Source organism: Melitaea cinxia, chromosome 28 (assembly GCF_905220565.1).
Source record: "Melitaea cinxia chromosome 28, ilMelCinx1.1, whole genome shotgun sequence".
Lineage (NCBI taxonomy): Eukaryota > Metazoa > Arthropoda > Insecta > Lepidoptera > Nymphalidae > Melitaea > Melitaea cinxia.
This window is the reverse complement of record NC_059421.1, coordinates 4,455,262-4,469,552: the sequence shown is the minus strand read 5'-3', so window position 1 is coordinate 4,469,552 and position 14,291 is coordinate 4,455,262. Positions and strand designations below refer to the sequence as shown.

Here is a 14,291-nt window from a genome sequence, read left to right as displayed (position 1 = left end):
TTTTATTTTATTTTTTTTTTTTTTTTGAATAATAGATACACAGTTATTTTTAAAATGGTAAACTAGAATAGTTTCTTGTGTTAGTACAAACGTTTGCGCATTTTAGTTCCACATATTGTAAATAAAATACATTCGTCACGGAGGTCCAGTTCTGGTGCTAAAAAACGTCAGAAGCTTTTCAAATCACTCCCGTACTTTATTACGAAATAGTGCAAAACACCTGCAATTTTGTACAATAATACCGATTATCAAGTGATTCTCAAAATTGTGCATCAAATTTCATATGAAGAAACAAAATATAAATAAGAAGTGCAAAAACTGTTAAAACCAATATTATAAAAAGATCGAGGGTATATGACAAACATTAAGCAGTCATTTGATCTCATAGTCTGAATTGCCAACATAATAACCGAAGGGGGCGTTCGGAAACTCCAATTTATTTTGCTTGATGTGAAACATCGCTAACCAAAACTTCTAAGGGACAGGCTGGCCAAGTGCCAACGACAATAGAGCGAAGCATAACAGGTTGTAAACGGAAAGATACAGTTAGAAACTCTGATCTCAGGATTAAAACCATGCTTACCGATAGGATATCGGTAAGCAAAATAGATAATCAGAAATGGAGGTGGACCGGCCATATTATGCGTGATATAAAAGTGAAATGGAGTAAGGCTACTAGGTGGTATCTAAGAGATGGAAATAGGAAGTGTGGACGACAACAAACAAGATGGGTGGGCGATATCAGAATAAAGACTGGCCATTTGCGGATCAGAAATGTACAGGACAGAGCTCAATGGAAATCACTGGAGGAGACCTATGCCAAGAGGCAAACCGAGATTAGGGTCAATTTTATAAACACATTTGTTATGTTACTATTTTATGATTCTTAGAAAGAAAAGGTTTTATTATTATTATTATAAGTGAAAGAACGGCCACTTGGGCTGCCTCCCATACTTCATACTAAGCACAAATTTCGTGTACTATCAAATAACTACAATGATACCCTCCCTATGTGTGCCCCTAGCTGTGTGGTTACTGCAGAAAAAAGCCACCCCCTCTCTTCCCGTGAGTGTCCTAGGAGGCGAGTAAAAGATAACATAGTTCCACTACCACCTTGAAACTTAAAAAGCCGACTGATGGCGGGATAACCATACAACATCTGGCTTGGAAATACACAGGCCGAAGACGGGCAGCAGCGTCTTCGGTGCGACAAAACCAACCCTGCGGTCACCATCAGCCAAATAATACTGCTCCCACATAGTGTTGTGTTTCTGTGGTAAGTAAGGTGACCAGAACTCCTGAGGGGGTTAAGGAGTCAAACCTGAATAGAGCCCCCTCTCCTTTTGATATTTAATAATAATAATAATAAATTTATTTGTGAAAACACACTGCATCAGGTTAAAATAAAAAAAAGAGATACAATATAAACTTATCGATTAAAAGTAATTAACTAAGACATTTTTTATATAAGTTCGCAGCATGTCTCACAAAAAGGTTACAAAAAGGTATTTCGTGACGTTTTATTCGAATCCTCCCCCCCCTTGAGCCTTGGATGGTTGTGATTTATGGACGAACGCAATGTCACAAGTGACTTAGCGTGCGGCCTGCCTGCAGGGTGCTCCGCGTGCACGAGAACGTGATGGCGGTGATGATGAACACGCTCGGGCGCCGCGCGCAGGCGCAGTCCGACGCGCCCGCCGCCGCGCCGCCGGCGCCGGACGACAAGGAGAAGGTAACCCGTACACTCGCACTTGTTTGGAAAAAATTAATGGAAATATCTAGTTAACTGCATTTGATCTCATGTTTGGCACCTTTTGAATCCTTCCCAGATTAGTTTTTGATCACTGCAAATATATATATAATTACTGCCCAAATAATCACAGTGTAAGCCGCTGCTTAATACAAATATCCACTTACCTTATCTATGGTTTAACATATCTTTTCAAATTTTTATATCTTTTTAATACAAATTTCAACGATATCATTTTTCTATTCATTCATTTAACGTAATAACTTCACGAAATTAACCCACAATAAAAACAAAACTATTTTCAGGACACGTCACACGAAATGGTCGTAGCTTGCTGTCGATTTCTCTGCTACTTCTGTCGTACCGGTCGACAGAACCAGAAGGCCATGTTCGACCACTTCGACTTTCTACTTGAAAACTCAAACATCCTGCTCTCAAGACCTTCGCTCAGAGGCTCTACGCCCCTTGACGTCGCTTATTCCAGTTTGATGGAAAATACAGAACTGGCTCTCGCTTTAAGGTTTGTTTTAAATTGGTCACTTGAAGTAAACCCTTCAAACAGGCGTTCTAATTTACTAAAGTTTAATTTTCCAAGGGATGTGCTTAAGCTAAGCGGTAGTTATAAATCCTTGTTTCCTTAACGCGATAGACTGTTAGTAAAATATAATCTCATTTTCTAACTAGAGTCACATTTCTTGTTTTCCAAACAGAGAACATTACTTGGAGAAGATAGCGGTATATCTGTCCCGTTGTGGTCTTCAAAGCAATTCAGAGTTGATAGAGAAAGGCTACCCTGACCTCGGCTGGGATCCAGTGGAAGGTGAACGTTATTTGGACTTCCTGAGATTCTGTGTTTGGGTAAGTGAAGGCAATCTAATATTCGAATTATTCAATTTAGTAACCAATAAAAGTAGCAATGTAATAAAGTTTTAAAAACTACATTTATCTTGATATCATTCCAAATATTTCTTTGTTTTGTAAAGTACATTTTTTAATATCTGGTGACCGTTTTATGTATGTGTATTATGTGTTCGTAAAAATAAGTAAGGAAAATATATTTTAATGGAGGTTTGGATACCAAAATCTTGTGTCGCGCACTTAATACGTATTCGCTTGATGAATTAGTTTTATACCACATAAATGAAAACCTCGTAATCGCACTATTTAATTATAATATCAAACTATTTTTCTGACCCTAAATTTTACACGTGATCCTAAACTATAACATAATCTCACTACTTTTGTGCAATAGGTAAATGGCGAAAGTGTTGAAGAAAACGCGAACCTCGTTATCCGTCTTCTAATCCGAAGACCAGAATGCTTGGGACCAGCGCTGAGGGGTGAAGGAGAAGGTTTGCTGAAAGCGATAGTCGATGCGAACAAAATGAGTGAGCGAATAGCTGATAGACGAAAACTGAGAGAAATGGAGCAAGAAGGAGATATTAACGTAAGTCTTTACTCTTTCAAGAATTTCGTTAATACTTTTGAATACGATATTTAAAATAAATAACATTGGCTTAGGGCAGAGCAGGAGGTAACCCGAACAAAATTTGGAAAATAGATTTTCTATAAAGTTGAGATACTGCCCTGGTCAGCCAGGATAACATATCAATTTGAAAGTAAATCACAGCGAAATAATACTGATGTGTTGTGTTTATGTAGTGAATAGGGTAGCCAGAGCTTCTAGAGGTGGGCAGGAGGTGTTTGGACAATCTAGTAAAATAAAAAAAATCTGTATAAACATTTTTTATCATTTTGTCCCTTAGTTCAGCCACCCGCTGCCGCAGTCGGACGACGACGAGGACTACATCGACACGGGCGCCGCCATCCTCAACTTCTACTGCACGCTCGTCGACCTGCTGGGCCGCTGCGCGCCCGACGCCGCCGTCATCGCGCTGGTAACTGACATCACTAGCTCGCCGCGTGTGTCCACTGCCGCACGAGGACTACATCGACATCCTCAACTTCTACTGCACGCTCGTCGACCTGCTGGGCCGCTGCGCGCCCGACGCCGCCGTCATCGCGCTGGTAACTGACATCACTAGCTCGCCGCGTGTGTCCACTGCCGCACGAGGACTACATCGACATCCTCAACTTCTACTGCACGCTCGTCGACCTGCTGGGCCGCTGCGCGCCCGACGCCGCCGTCATCGCGCTGGTAACTGACATCACTAGCTCGCCGCGTGTGTCCACTGCCGCACGAGGACTACATCGACATCCTCAACTTCTACTGCACGCTCGTCGACCTGCTGGGCCGCTGCGCGCCCGACGCCGCCGTCATCGCGCTGGTAACTGACATCACTAGCTCGCCGCGTGTGTCCACTGCCGCACGAGGACTACATCGACATCCTCAACTTCTACTGCACGCTCGTCGACCTGCTGGGCCGCTGCGCGCCCGACGCCGCCGTCATCGCGCTGGTAACTGACATCACTAGCTCGCCGCGTGTGTCCACTGCCGCACGAGGACTACATCGACATCCTCAACTTCTACTGCACGCTCGTCGACCTGCTGGGCCGCTGCGCGCCCGACGCCGCCGTCATCGCGCTGGTAACTGACATCACTAGCTCGCCGCGTGTGTCCACTGCCGCACGAGGACTACATCGACATCCTCAACTTCTACTGCACGCTCGTCGACCTGCTGGGCCGCTGCGCGCCCGACGCCGCCGTCATCGCGCTGGTAACTGACATCACTAGCTCGCCGCGTGTGTCCACTGCCGCACGAGGACTACATCGACATCCTCAACTTCTACTGCACGCTCGTCGACCTGCTGGGCCGCTGCGCGCCCGACGCCGCCGTCATCGCGCTGGTAACTGACATCACTAGCTCGCCGCGTGTGTCCACTGCCGCACGAGGACTACATCGACATCCTCAACTTCTACTGCACGCTCGTCGACCTGCTGGGCCGCTGCGCGCCCGACGCCGCCGTCATCGCGCTGGTAACTGACATCACTAGCTCGCCGCGTGTGTCCACTGCCGCACGAGGACTACATCGACATCCTCAACTTCTACTGCACGCTCGTCGACCTGCTGGGCCGCTGCGCGCCCGACGCCGCCGTCATCGCGCTGGTAACTGACATCACTAGCTCGCCGCGTGTGTCCACTGCCGCACGAGGACTACATCGACATCCTCAACTTCTACTGCACGCTCGTCGACCTGCTGGGCCGCTGCGCGCCCGACGCCGCCGTCATCGCGCTGGTAACTGACATCACTAGCTCGCCGCGTGTGTCCACTGCCGCACGAGGACTACATCGACATCCTCAACTTCTACTGCACGCTCGTCGACCTGCTGGGCCGCTGCGCGCCCGACGCCGCCGTCATCGCGCTGGTAACTGACATCACTAGCTCGCCGCGTGTGTCCACTGCCGCACGAGGACTACATCGACATCCTCAACTTCTACTGCACGCTCGTCGACCTGCTGGGCCGCTGCGCGCCCGACGCCGCCGTCATCGCGCTGGTAACTGACATCACTAGCTCGCCGCGTGTGGCCACTGTCGCACGAGGACTGCCGACTGCCTACAAATTTCAACAATAAATGAAATTGCTCTGAATAGAGGTATTTCGTCATATTTACTTAGTTGTTATCAATCAGAACAATAATTGTTTTGTAAATTTAAATGTAATTATGATTGTTCATCCGACCTTTCTTTTAAAAAACACATGTTACAATAACATATTACTTTTTCCCAGGGTAAAAACGAATCTCTCAGAGCGAGAGCTATTCTGAGATCTCTGGTACCATTAGAAGACTTGCAAGGAGTGCTTAGTCTTCGCTTCACGCTAAACAATCCCGCTGCAGGCGAAGAAAGACCTAAATCTGGTAAATTACAATATAAACAATCCTTATATTGAAAATACTTTAATTTCCAGCGGCAAATTTTTGATTTTTAAAAACCTTTAAAAATATTTATTCAGATATGCCTTCCGGCCTCATCCCTGGTCACAAACAGAGCGTGGGTCTCTTCTTGGAGCGCGTGTATGGCATTGAAACACAGGAACTGTTCTATCGGCTGTTGGAAGAAGCTTTTCTGCCTGATCTGAGAGCAGCCACTATGTTAGATAGGGTAAGTTGAAAATATGGACTCAGTTTTTAGAAGAACGAAAGATTTTTATTCTAAATGGAGGCCTATATATTTGGCATGTTTACAGCGTTATGATTAATATATTTGAATAAAGGCTTATTTTTAATGTACTCATAAATCGTTTATCCTAAAATGTGATGCCGTCTCGACATGTTATTAATCTCTTCTTACTTTTCAATTCATCGTTTATTTATTTTTTCGTTCAAATAAATGTATATCTTAATAATAATGTACAGCTATTGCAGGTGGCTTCACCTGAATTGTTGATTTTATTATGGCTTATAATTCTTCCAGATTTTTAAATCTGCATAGGCTTTTATGAAGCATGTGTAATATGAAATATTTTTATTGTGAAATTCATATTCACTATATGTATTGTTTTGTTATTTACTATATGTGTATGTTTTTTAAGTTTTTTACGAGTTTAAATTGAAGTGAAAGTTAGTAGATATTATGAAAAAAACTGTACTCAGGGGATTATTCCTCAAGACATAAAACTTTACTTTAATATACGTTATATAAGATATCTTGAGCGATGAACGATTTTGGGCGTAAAATTATAAAAACGTCCATCCACCTATCTAAAATATAATCTATATTTTATACAAATAAAAAAATACAACATAATCATTAAGGCTTGCTTAAGAATTCCAAGTATATCGTACAATCTGAAAATACCTACTTTCTTTCCCCCATAGAACGACGGTTGCGAGTCCGACATGGCGTTGTCCATGAACCGTTACATCGGCAACTCCATCTTGCCACTTTTGATCAAGCACGCTAACTTCTACAACGAAGCCGAAAACTACGCCAGCTTGTTAGATGCCACACTGCATACTGTTTACAGGTCAGTAGGGAATTAGTCAATTAGGTTTCATTTTTTCTATTTAGTATTACGACAATTATAGTACAATATACATTATTAGAATTAAATCAAAATGTAGTCGTTCGAACTCTATCAAATATATTTGGGACCGCGCGAGACGATAAAAGTCATCAAAATTAGTACATACAGTAAAAAGTTTTGAAGTAAAACACACAAGAAAACGGTCGAATTGATAACCTCTTCCTTTTTTAACCGACTGCCTGTTGCAACTAATGCAACTTTATTATTTTTGTTTCCTTAATTAAATGTATGTTCCTTTTGTGTTGGGGTGCAAAAAGTGTAAATAATGTGGGATGTGTGATGAATCCGTGGGATGTTACAGGCTAAATGCGTATATAAATAGACGCATGATTATATTTATAAGTATCGTATTATTTGTATCTACGTGTGTATAAATTATTATGTATTTATTTATATATTGTATAATTATGTATTTATATTATATTTTTATTATCTATATGTTTAGATTGTACACGCTAATTTTGCGACTGTTTTATAAGTTTCCTGTAGCAGGACTACTGGAAGAGATTCCATCATGGGATAAGTAGTGCCTTTGTACCAGCATTGTTTATAAGAGCTATTTCCTTTTGCTTTCCTAGTGTACATAAATTGTTAAATAAATAAAATAAATAAATGATTTACGCTCTGTGTACGCAGGCTGTCGAAGAACCGCATGCTGACGAAGGGCCAGCGCGAGGCGGTGTCGGACTTCCTGGTGGCGCTGACGGCCGCCATGCAGCCCTCCATGCTGCTCAAGCTGCTGCGCAAGCTCACCGTCGACGTGTCGCGCCTCTCCGAGTACACCACCGTCGCGCTAAGGGTGAGACCCCCCCCCCAGGGCAGAACAATTTTCATAATAAAATTTTAGATTCATTATTTCTAGGACATTTTCGTTGCGACTTATATCTTGTTACGATGTTTTTTTTTTATGTCACTATGTCGGCAAACAAGCGTACGGCTCACCTGATGGTAAGCGATTACCGTAGCTTATAGACGCCTGCAACACTGGAAGCATCGCAAGTGCGTTGCCGACCCAATCCCCAATCCCCCCCAGGAGCTGGTATGCTAGGTTTGTACGTCGCGATACTTTTTATTTCGTCCATGCAAAGTTTTCCTCCTAAAATATAAAAACTCTCGTCCTTACAGTAATGTAGCTATGCTAACAGTCTCATTGCTTTTACGGAACAATGTCTTGTGTAGATTACTTACATTATGCTTTTGATGTTTTGTTAATCTGTAAAATTAAGAACTGGCAAGGGTTCTTTCGATATTTTGTTAAGTCATTGAAAGCGCCTCAAAATAATCGAAGCCTAAGAGCTTAGATAAAAGCGTGTCCGCAGCTACTTACGTTACACTCCTACCGTTGCGCTAAATTTTACAGTAGCACGGGCGGGCACGGGCGGTCTTTCTTTGTTTGTTAAACGCGATGATTATTATTTAGTCCATGTAAAGTTTTCCTTTAAACATTTATGATGGCACTTGCATACATTCCATAGTCCAAAACATACCTATTCATTATTATATAGCTTGATTTACTTTTACTGGACAAGTTAACTAACGAGCACAAAATTTTTGGAATACGAGTATGTTATCCACAATGTGTTGAGTACTTTTACTATACTTTCGATGAATTTTCAAACGAGCCTCAAAATTGCTATCGATACGAGGACGCCGTTCCGTGACCATGGTTGCTGTAAAGTATCCGAAACGTCATACATCTAAAAAACATAATAAACCACGATAAAATCGCGTAAACATTAGAATACAATATGTGGGTGCGAAAAAGCCAGCCCTGCGGTCACCAGCCCGCCTGCCCAGCGTGGTGACTATGGGCAACATACATGAGTTCACGCATTTTTGGCGCGAACTTGTGGAGGCCTGTGTCCAGCAGTGGACTGCGATAGGCTGGAACGATGATGTGGGTGCGAGGCCCGTAAGCCAGAGTACCGATGTCGCAGCTGCTGACGCTGCACTACGAGCGCTGCGCCAAGTACTACGGCAGCACGGGCGGCCAGGGCGTGTACGGCGCCTCGTCGGACGAGGAGAAGCGCCTCACCATGATGCTGTTCTCCAACATCTTCGACTCGCTCAGCAAGATGGACTACGAGCCCGAGCTCTTCGGGAAGGCGTTGCCCTGCCTCATCGCTATCGGTAAGCTTACCTCCGTGTTCTCGTCTGCGAGTTATTTGGGAAAATGGAAAAACGCGACTCTAAATTATATCTTGTTGATAGTAAGAAGTTAGCATTGAGTTAATGTCATTTAAGGTGTAACAATGAAAGTCTTACTATTTTGCCTGTTTTCAAAATTAAATTGAGACTGTTATCTCAACTGCACCGATCAATCAATCTCCTGCGTGTGTTCTCCACTCTACGTGACATTGGCGGAATCAACCGTGCTTCTCTGGCACAACTGAAAGCCATGAAACCAATCAATCAATGTCATTTAATATGTAGTTAAAATGATTTTTGATAGTAGATTGTAATATTTTTTCTAAAATTGTTATATTTTTATTAAATTGAATAAATATTTTTATTGAAATTGTTATTGAAAAAATCGCTCTTTTAGCGATAAGACCGCCTTTGTACATCTTCCTCTAATTGTACTACTTTTGTTTGTATCTTTTAATGGAGTGCAATAAAGTATATTATTGTTATTATTATCATTACTTCTCTTAAGTCTTTTATATTTTTATTTTTTAGGTTGTGCTCTACCTCCTGACTATTCGCTTTCGAAGAACTACGACGACGAATTTTACGGAAAGGAAACACAAGCTACAGGTATTTTGTCGCTTCCATAGAATTAGAATAATCATAAATAATTTCATAAATCGACATTTAAGAAAAATTCATACTAAGTTAGGGAAATTTGAAACATTATATGAAAATATTTGCTTGCGAATAAGTGAAGCTTCATTCAGCTCAAGCGATTATATCCTTAGCTCTTATTAAAAACATAGTAGAACAAATTCGTCACCATAGTTAAGTGTATGGGTAAGAGAAAGTCCCCGCTAGCTCAGTGTCGCCACCTGCCGGCAGGCGCGGACAACCCGCAGTACGACCCGCAGCCCATCAACACGTCGTCGGTGGCGCTCAACAACGACCTCAACACCATCGTGCAGAAGTTCTCCGAGCACTACCACGACGCCTGGGCCTCGAGGTACTGACCTGTGACGTCACTCGGCACACTTGTGTCACTAGTGTACCATTTAATGTTGCTTGTATTGTCACTAAAATAAAAAAATATTTTCATAAATTTTTCGAGTCGATAATAATTATCGTAGAACATATATAAACGTTTTTAATTATTTTTTTTTAATGTTTATAATGTCCTTTTTAATGTTCACTTCTATTTGTTTCACTAGGAAAATCGAAAATGGTTGGGTTTACGGAGACTCGTGGTCCGACAGTCAGAAAAGCCACCCGCGTCTCAAACCCTACAACATGCTTAATGACTATGTGAGTAAATAATGTTTAATTCGTTCTGTTATATATCTTGCTATAGCTAAATACGGTAAAAAGCATCAAATACTTGTTAAAAACTCATACATACATACACATAATCACGCCTCTTTCCCGTAGAGGTAGGCAGACCACTTCTTTCCACTTGCTACGATCCTTACATACTTGTTTCGCTTCGTCCACTTTCAGTATTCCCTTCATACATGCTCTTCGGTTTAGGGTACTCTTGACCTGGCCTTTTTTCACCAAGACCAAAAACTCATAGCAATTATTAAAAACCATTACGATCGATCAGCGTCACTGATGCTTCGCATCATTACACTTGATTTAACTTCCCATATTTTACATACCGCACGTCTAAATCGTTTCTTTAGAAGTAAACACCAAAAAGTCATCAATACCATTAGATAACATTTTGATCAAAACACATTGGGAGCCTTAATACATTGTTTCAGGAAAAAGAGCGCTACAAGGAACCAGTGCGCGAGTCGCTAAAAGCTCTGCTGGCCATCGGCTGGTCCGTCGAGCACTCGGAGGTGGACCTGCCCAGCACCAACCGCAGCTCCATGCGCCGGCAGTCCAAGAGTGGCATCGTAAGTACGACTCCTGACGGATGCCGTGAGTAATGTTCACTGTTCTATCGGACGGGACTCTTAGTCTAAAAAAAAAAAAATGAGGGTATTTATTATTTTGCGAGTTGGATACCAATGACATCGTAAGTATGACCTACTCTGACGTGACTTGACGTGAGTAATATTCAATGTCTATCAGACGAGATTCTAAGTCTGACTGATGTTAAAAGGGGGAAATATCATTTTGTAAATCAGATCATACACTATAACATTTTATCGATTTTAAGGGTAGTTAGAATTTTGCTAATTTTGTATAATAGCTAGTCACTAGTGACGTTATACTTTTCATCTATATTGACCAATAGTCTATATGGGATTTTTATTCGTAATTCTTTAAATTCTACTTTTAATTAAATACCCTCAAAATGCTGAACGTTTAAAGCTAAGAACCTAATTTGAATTTTTCTGATTTGTTGTGTCAATCGTTTCTTTTATTTCACTAGAATTTTCTTTTGTTATACAATCCTCGGGTAAAATACTAAAGCAAATTCCATCTTCCGCTATGAGGATCGTCCGATATTATACATATATGTTCAAATCATAAAGATGTGAAGAAGCTTAAATTAACTTGATTTTTGTTTTTTGCTTTTTGCTTATTGATAAACTAAATAATATGTTTATGGGAAACAAAATTAACTATCGTTAATCGACTTGTTAAAATATTTATACGTTAAAATCTAAACAAAGATCAAGTAAACTATAAATTTAACATAATGTAACTAAATATTTATGTATCAACAATCATATGATATAAATGTTTTTGTTATTAAACTGCCATATTAAAGCTGTGTCTAACTAAATGTAATTTTTCATGCGCGCAGGAGGAAGCAATGCTAACAGTTAGTCACTTATTTATAAAGGTTATTATTTATTACTAGCTAAATAACATAAGAACACCTTTTTACCTGACCATCTTGAAAGAAGGGTAAAGTTCTTTGCGGTATGTGTGTATATTTATTTAGAACTCTCTTGCACCCTAAACTCTAGGGTTTTATGGTATTTAAACATAACAATATTTCAAAGTTCTTTATAATCATAATATATTTTCATGAAGTTGGATCACATAACTAATACTTTGTTTATTTTATCGCTAACCGAAGCAAACTCCCGAAAGTGAAGTAAGTAAAAAATTACACAAAAAGTTACTTTCCTACGTTAATAAAACCATACATTCTAATTTCTTATTACATTTTTTTCTGCATTTTATTCATTGATTGAATCAAAACATTTAATCTTAACTCAAAAATCCCTTTTCTTTCAACCTTCCGCAAAATTTTCTCTTCCATTTAAGAGGGTAGAACTAAAAAAGCTAGTAAATTGTTGGTCTTCTGTAGACGGATTCAGCGACGCCCTTCAACTACAACCCCCACCCAGTGGACATGACCAACTTGACTCTCTCGAGAGAGATGCAGAACATGGCGGAGAGGTTAGCAGAAAACGCGCATGACATCTGGGCGAAGAAGAAGAAAGAAGAATTGGTTACTAATGGAGGTGGGTTTAAAGTAAAAAAGCTACACAAATTGGTTAGTGTTTAATACTCTTGATAAATTGGCGTATTTTATCTATTTATTTTTTTCTTTATGAACAATTTTATGAATACTGTTTAATTTTTTAATTTCCTATTAGTCCAACACAACACTATTGTTAAGTTATTGCTACACGTGGAAACTTGTCAATGGCCTTCTGTTGTTATAATTTATATTATTGTTAATGTTAACTGTAAGTTTCCTAAATAAAATAAAATAAAATATTATCATTAAAAATATTGACATTATTTGTAAGCTAAAAATTTTGATGGTTTTGAATACACCAATTCTCAATAGACCAATTTTAATAGTGTCTGAAAAAAACTGACTGTCTAATTGTCCTGCGATAGTTATATTAGAACAAAGAGTTATAATAGTCACTTTTTTCAGTTGACTATGGTTAAATTTAAAATTGTTCCTATGATACAAGACAAACTGAAAAAAACCTACAACCAATTGATGAAATCGTCATTAGCAGATTTTATAAATTATTATTTTAAAATGCATAGTCTTGTAAAACACGTATTCTATTATGCTTAAATAATCCTTAAATATGTTTTTAGGTGGAATTCATCCTCAATTAGTCCCATACGATCTTCTAACGGATAAAGAAAAGAAGAAAGATCGAGAACGTTCTCAGGAATTCCTGAAATATCTCCAATACCAAGGCTACAAGCTACACAGACCGAAAACAGCGCAAGGAGACACGGAACAGACAACTACTGGCGTAGCGATAGAACTCAGATTCGCGTATTCTTTACTAGAGAAACTGATTCAGTATATAGACAGAGCCACAATCAACATGAAACTCCTGAAACCTTCCACTACCTTCAGCAGACGTAGCAGTTTTAAAACAAGTACGAGGGATATCAAATTCTTTTCCAAGGTATGTCTCGTTACCTCCTTTGAGAATTTGTCCGAAAATATTCTAGAAAAGTCGAGTTTTGTCTCAAGTTATCTGAACTCCATTTTTATATTCTTACTTAATTGTAATGTAATTAAAAAATGTAGTCAATTAGATAACCATATTTTACTAATTTTTCTTCTTAATTACTTCAAACACTTGGCTTGACACAGCTGCATGTTATTTTTAACACGTAATTCTTAATTAAATATTACAATCATAAGTTAAATATTTTTTTCTAATTAAACTTAGTTTTTTAAACTATAACTTTTCTATTAATTAAAATTCCATATTTTAACTTTTTCGAAATAACTTTTTTTATATCTACTGGTGTTTTTGTACTTTTATTATATTACAAGCAAGACAAGTCGGAGCTAAAGTATTTCAAGAAGGTACTAATTTCATATTAACCTTTTTTATGTAGCTTAATTTCATTCTATCTCAACTTTAGTTTAAGGTAACTTTAGAAATAGCGGGTAGTTTAAGAAATACGTAACATAACATTGTATACGTCACAGGTTGCATGAATATATTTAAACATGTTAAGATGGATAGTACAGCAACACTTTTGGGCCACGTAACTTATATAATTTCATTTCAAAGGGCCATTACACTTTTGATTTGAATCATCTATAAAATGTTTTAAATCTCCTCAGTTGGATATTTAATAGGCCTGTATTTTTATTTGACATTCTACATTCGTATGTAGGTGGCACTTCCTCTAATGAAGAATGAAGAAGTACTTCTGTACTCACTAACAAAACTTTAATAACTTTAAATAACTTATGATTTAAATCATCTATAAAACATTTTAAACCAGGTATCAAGTTTATCACTTCAGTTGCATATTTAATAGGTTTATATTTATATTTGACGCGCTACGTTGGTATGTAGGTGGTACTTCCTCTAATGGAGAAGTACTTCTCCACTCACCGGAACTACTTCATCGCGGTGGCGACCGCTACCAACAACGTGGGGGCGGCGAGTCTGAAGGAAAAGGAAATGGTTGCCGCTCTATTCTGCAAACTGGCTAGTTTGCTAAGATCCAGGT

General features: G+C 39.5%; 1 protein-coding gene across 1 annotated transcript in view; it reads left to right on the top strand.

The window, feature by feature from the left end:
- Positions 1 to 14,291, top strand: part of LOC123667650 (ryanodine receptor) — a 178,661-nt gene that overhangs the window by 112,556 nt on the left and 51,814 nt on the right. The window contains exons 54-70 of the mRNA XM_045601509.1: positions 1,615 to 1,732; positions 2,056 to 2,270; positions 2,461 to 2,608; positions 3,003 to 3,197; positions 3,517 to 3,648; positions 5,442 to 5,571; positions 5,667 to 5,815; positions 6,532 to 6,680; positions 7,377 to 7,539; positions 8,678 to 8,870; positions 9,420 to 9,497; positions 9,756 to 9,876; positions 10,082 to 10,175; positions 10,634 to 10,771; positions 12,145 to 12,301; positions 12,900 to 13,222; positions 14,135 to 14,289. Coding sequence (XP_045457465.1) covers positions 1,615 to 1,732; positions 2,056 to 2,270; positions 2,461 to 2,608; positions 3,003 to 3,197; positions 3,517 to 3,648; positions 5,442 to 5,571; positions 5,667 to 5,815; positions 6,532 to 6,680; positions 7,377 to 7,539; positions 8,678 to 8,870; positions 9,420 to 9,497; positions 9,756 to 9,876; positions 10,082 to 10,175; positions 10,634 to 10,771; positions 12,145 to 12,301; positions 12,900 to 13,222; positions 14,135 to 14,289 — 2,658 coding nt within the window. The remainder of the gene's footprint in view (positions 1 to 1,614; positions 1,733 to 2,055; positions 2,271 to 2,460; positions 2,609 to 3,002; positions 3,198 to 3,516; positions 3,649 to 5,441; positions 5,572 to 5,666; positions 5,816 to 6,531; positions 6,681 to 7,376; positions 7,540 to 8,677; positions 8,871 to 9,419; positions 9,498 to 9,755; positions 9,877 to 10,081; positions 10,176 to 10,633; positions 10,772 to 12,144; positions 12,302 to 12,899; positions 13,223 to 14,134; positions 14,290 to 14,291) is intronic.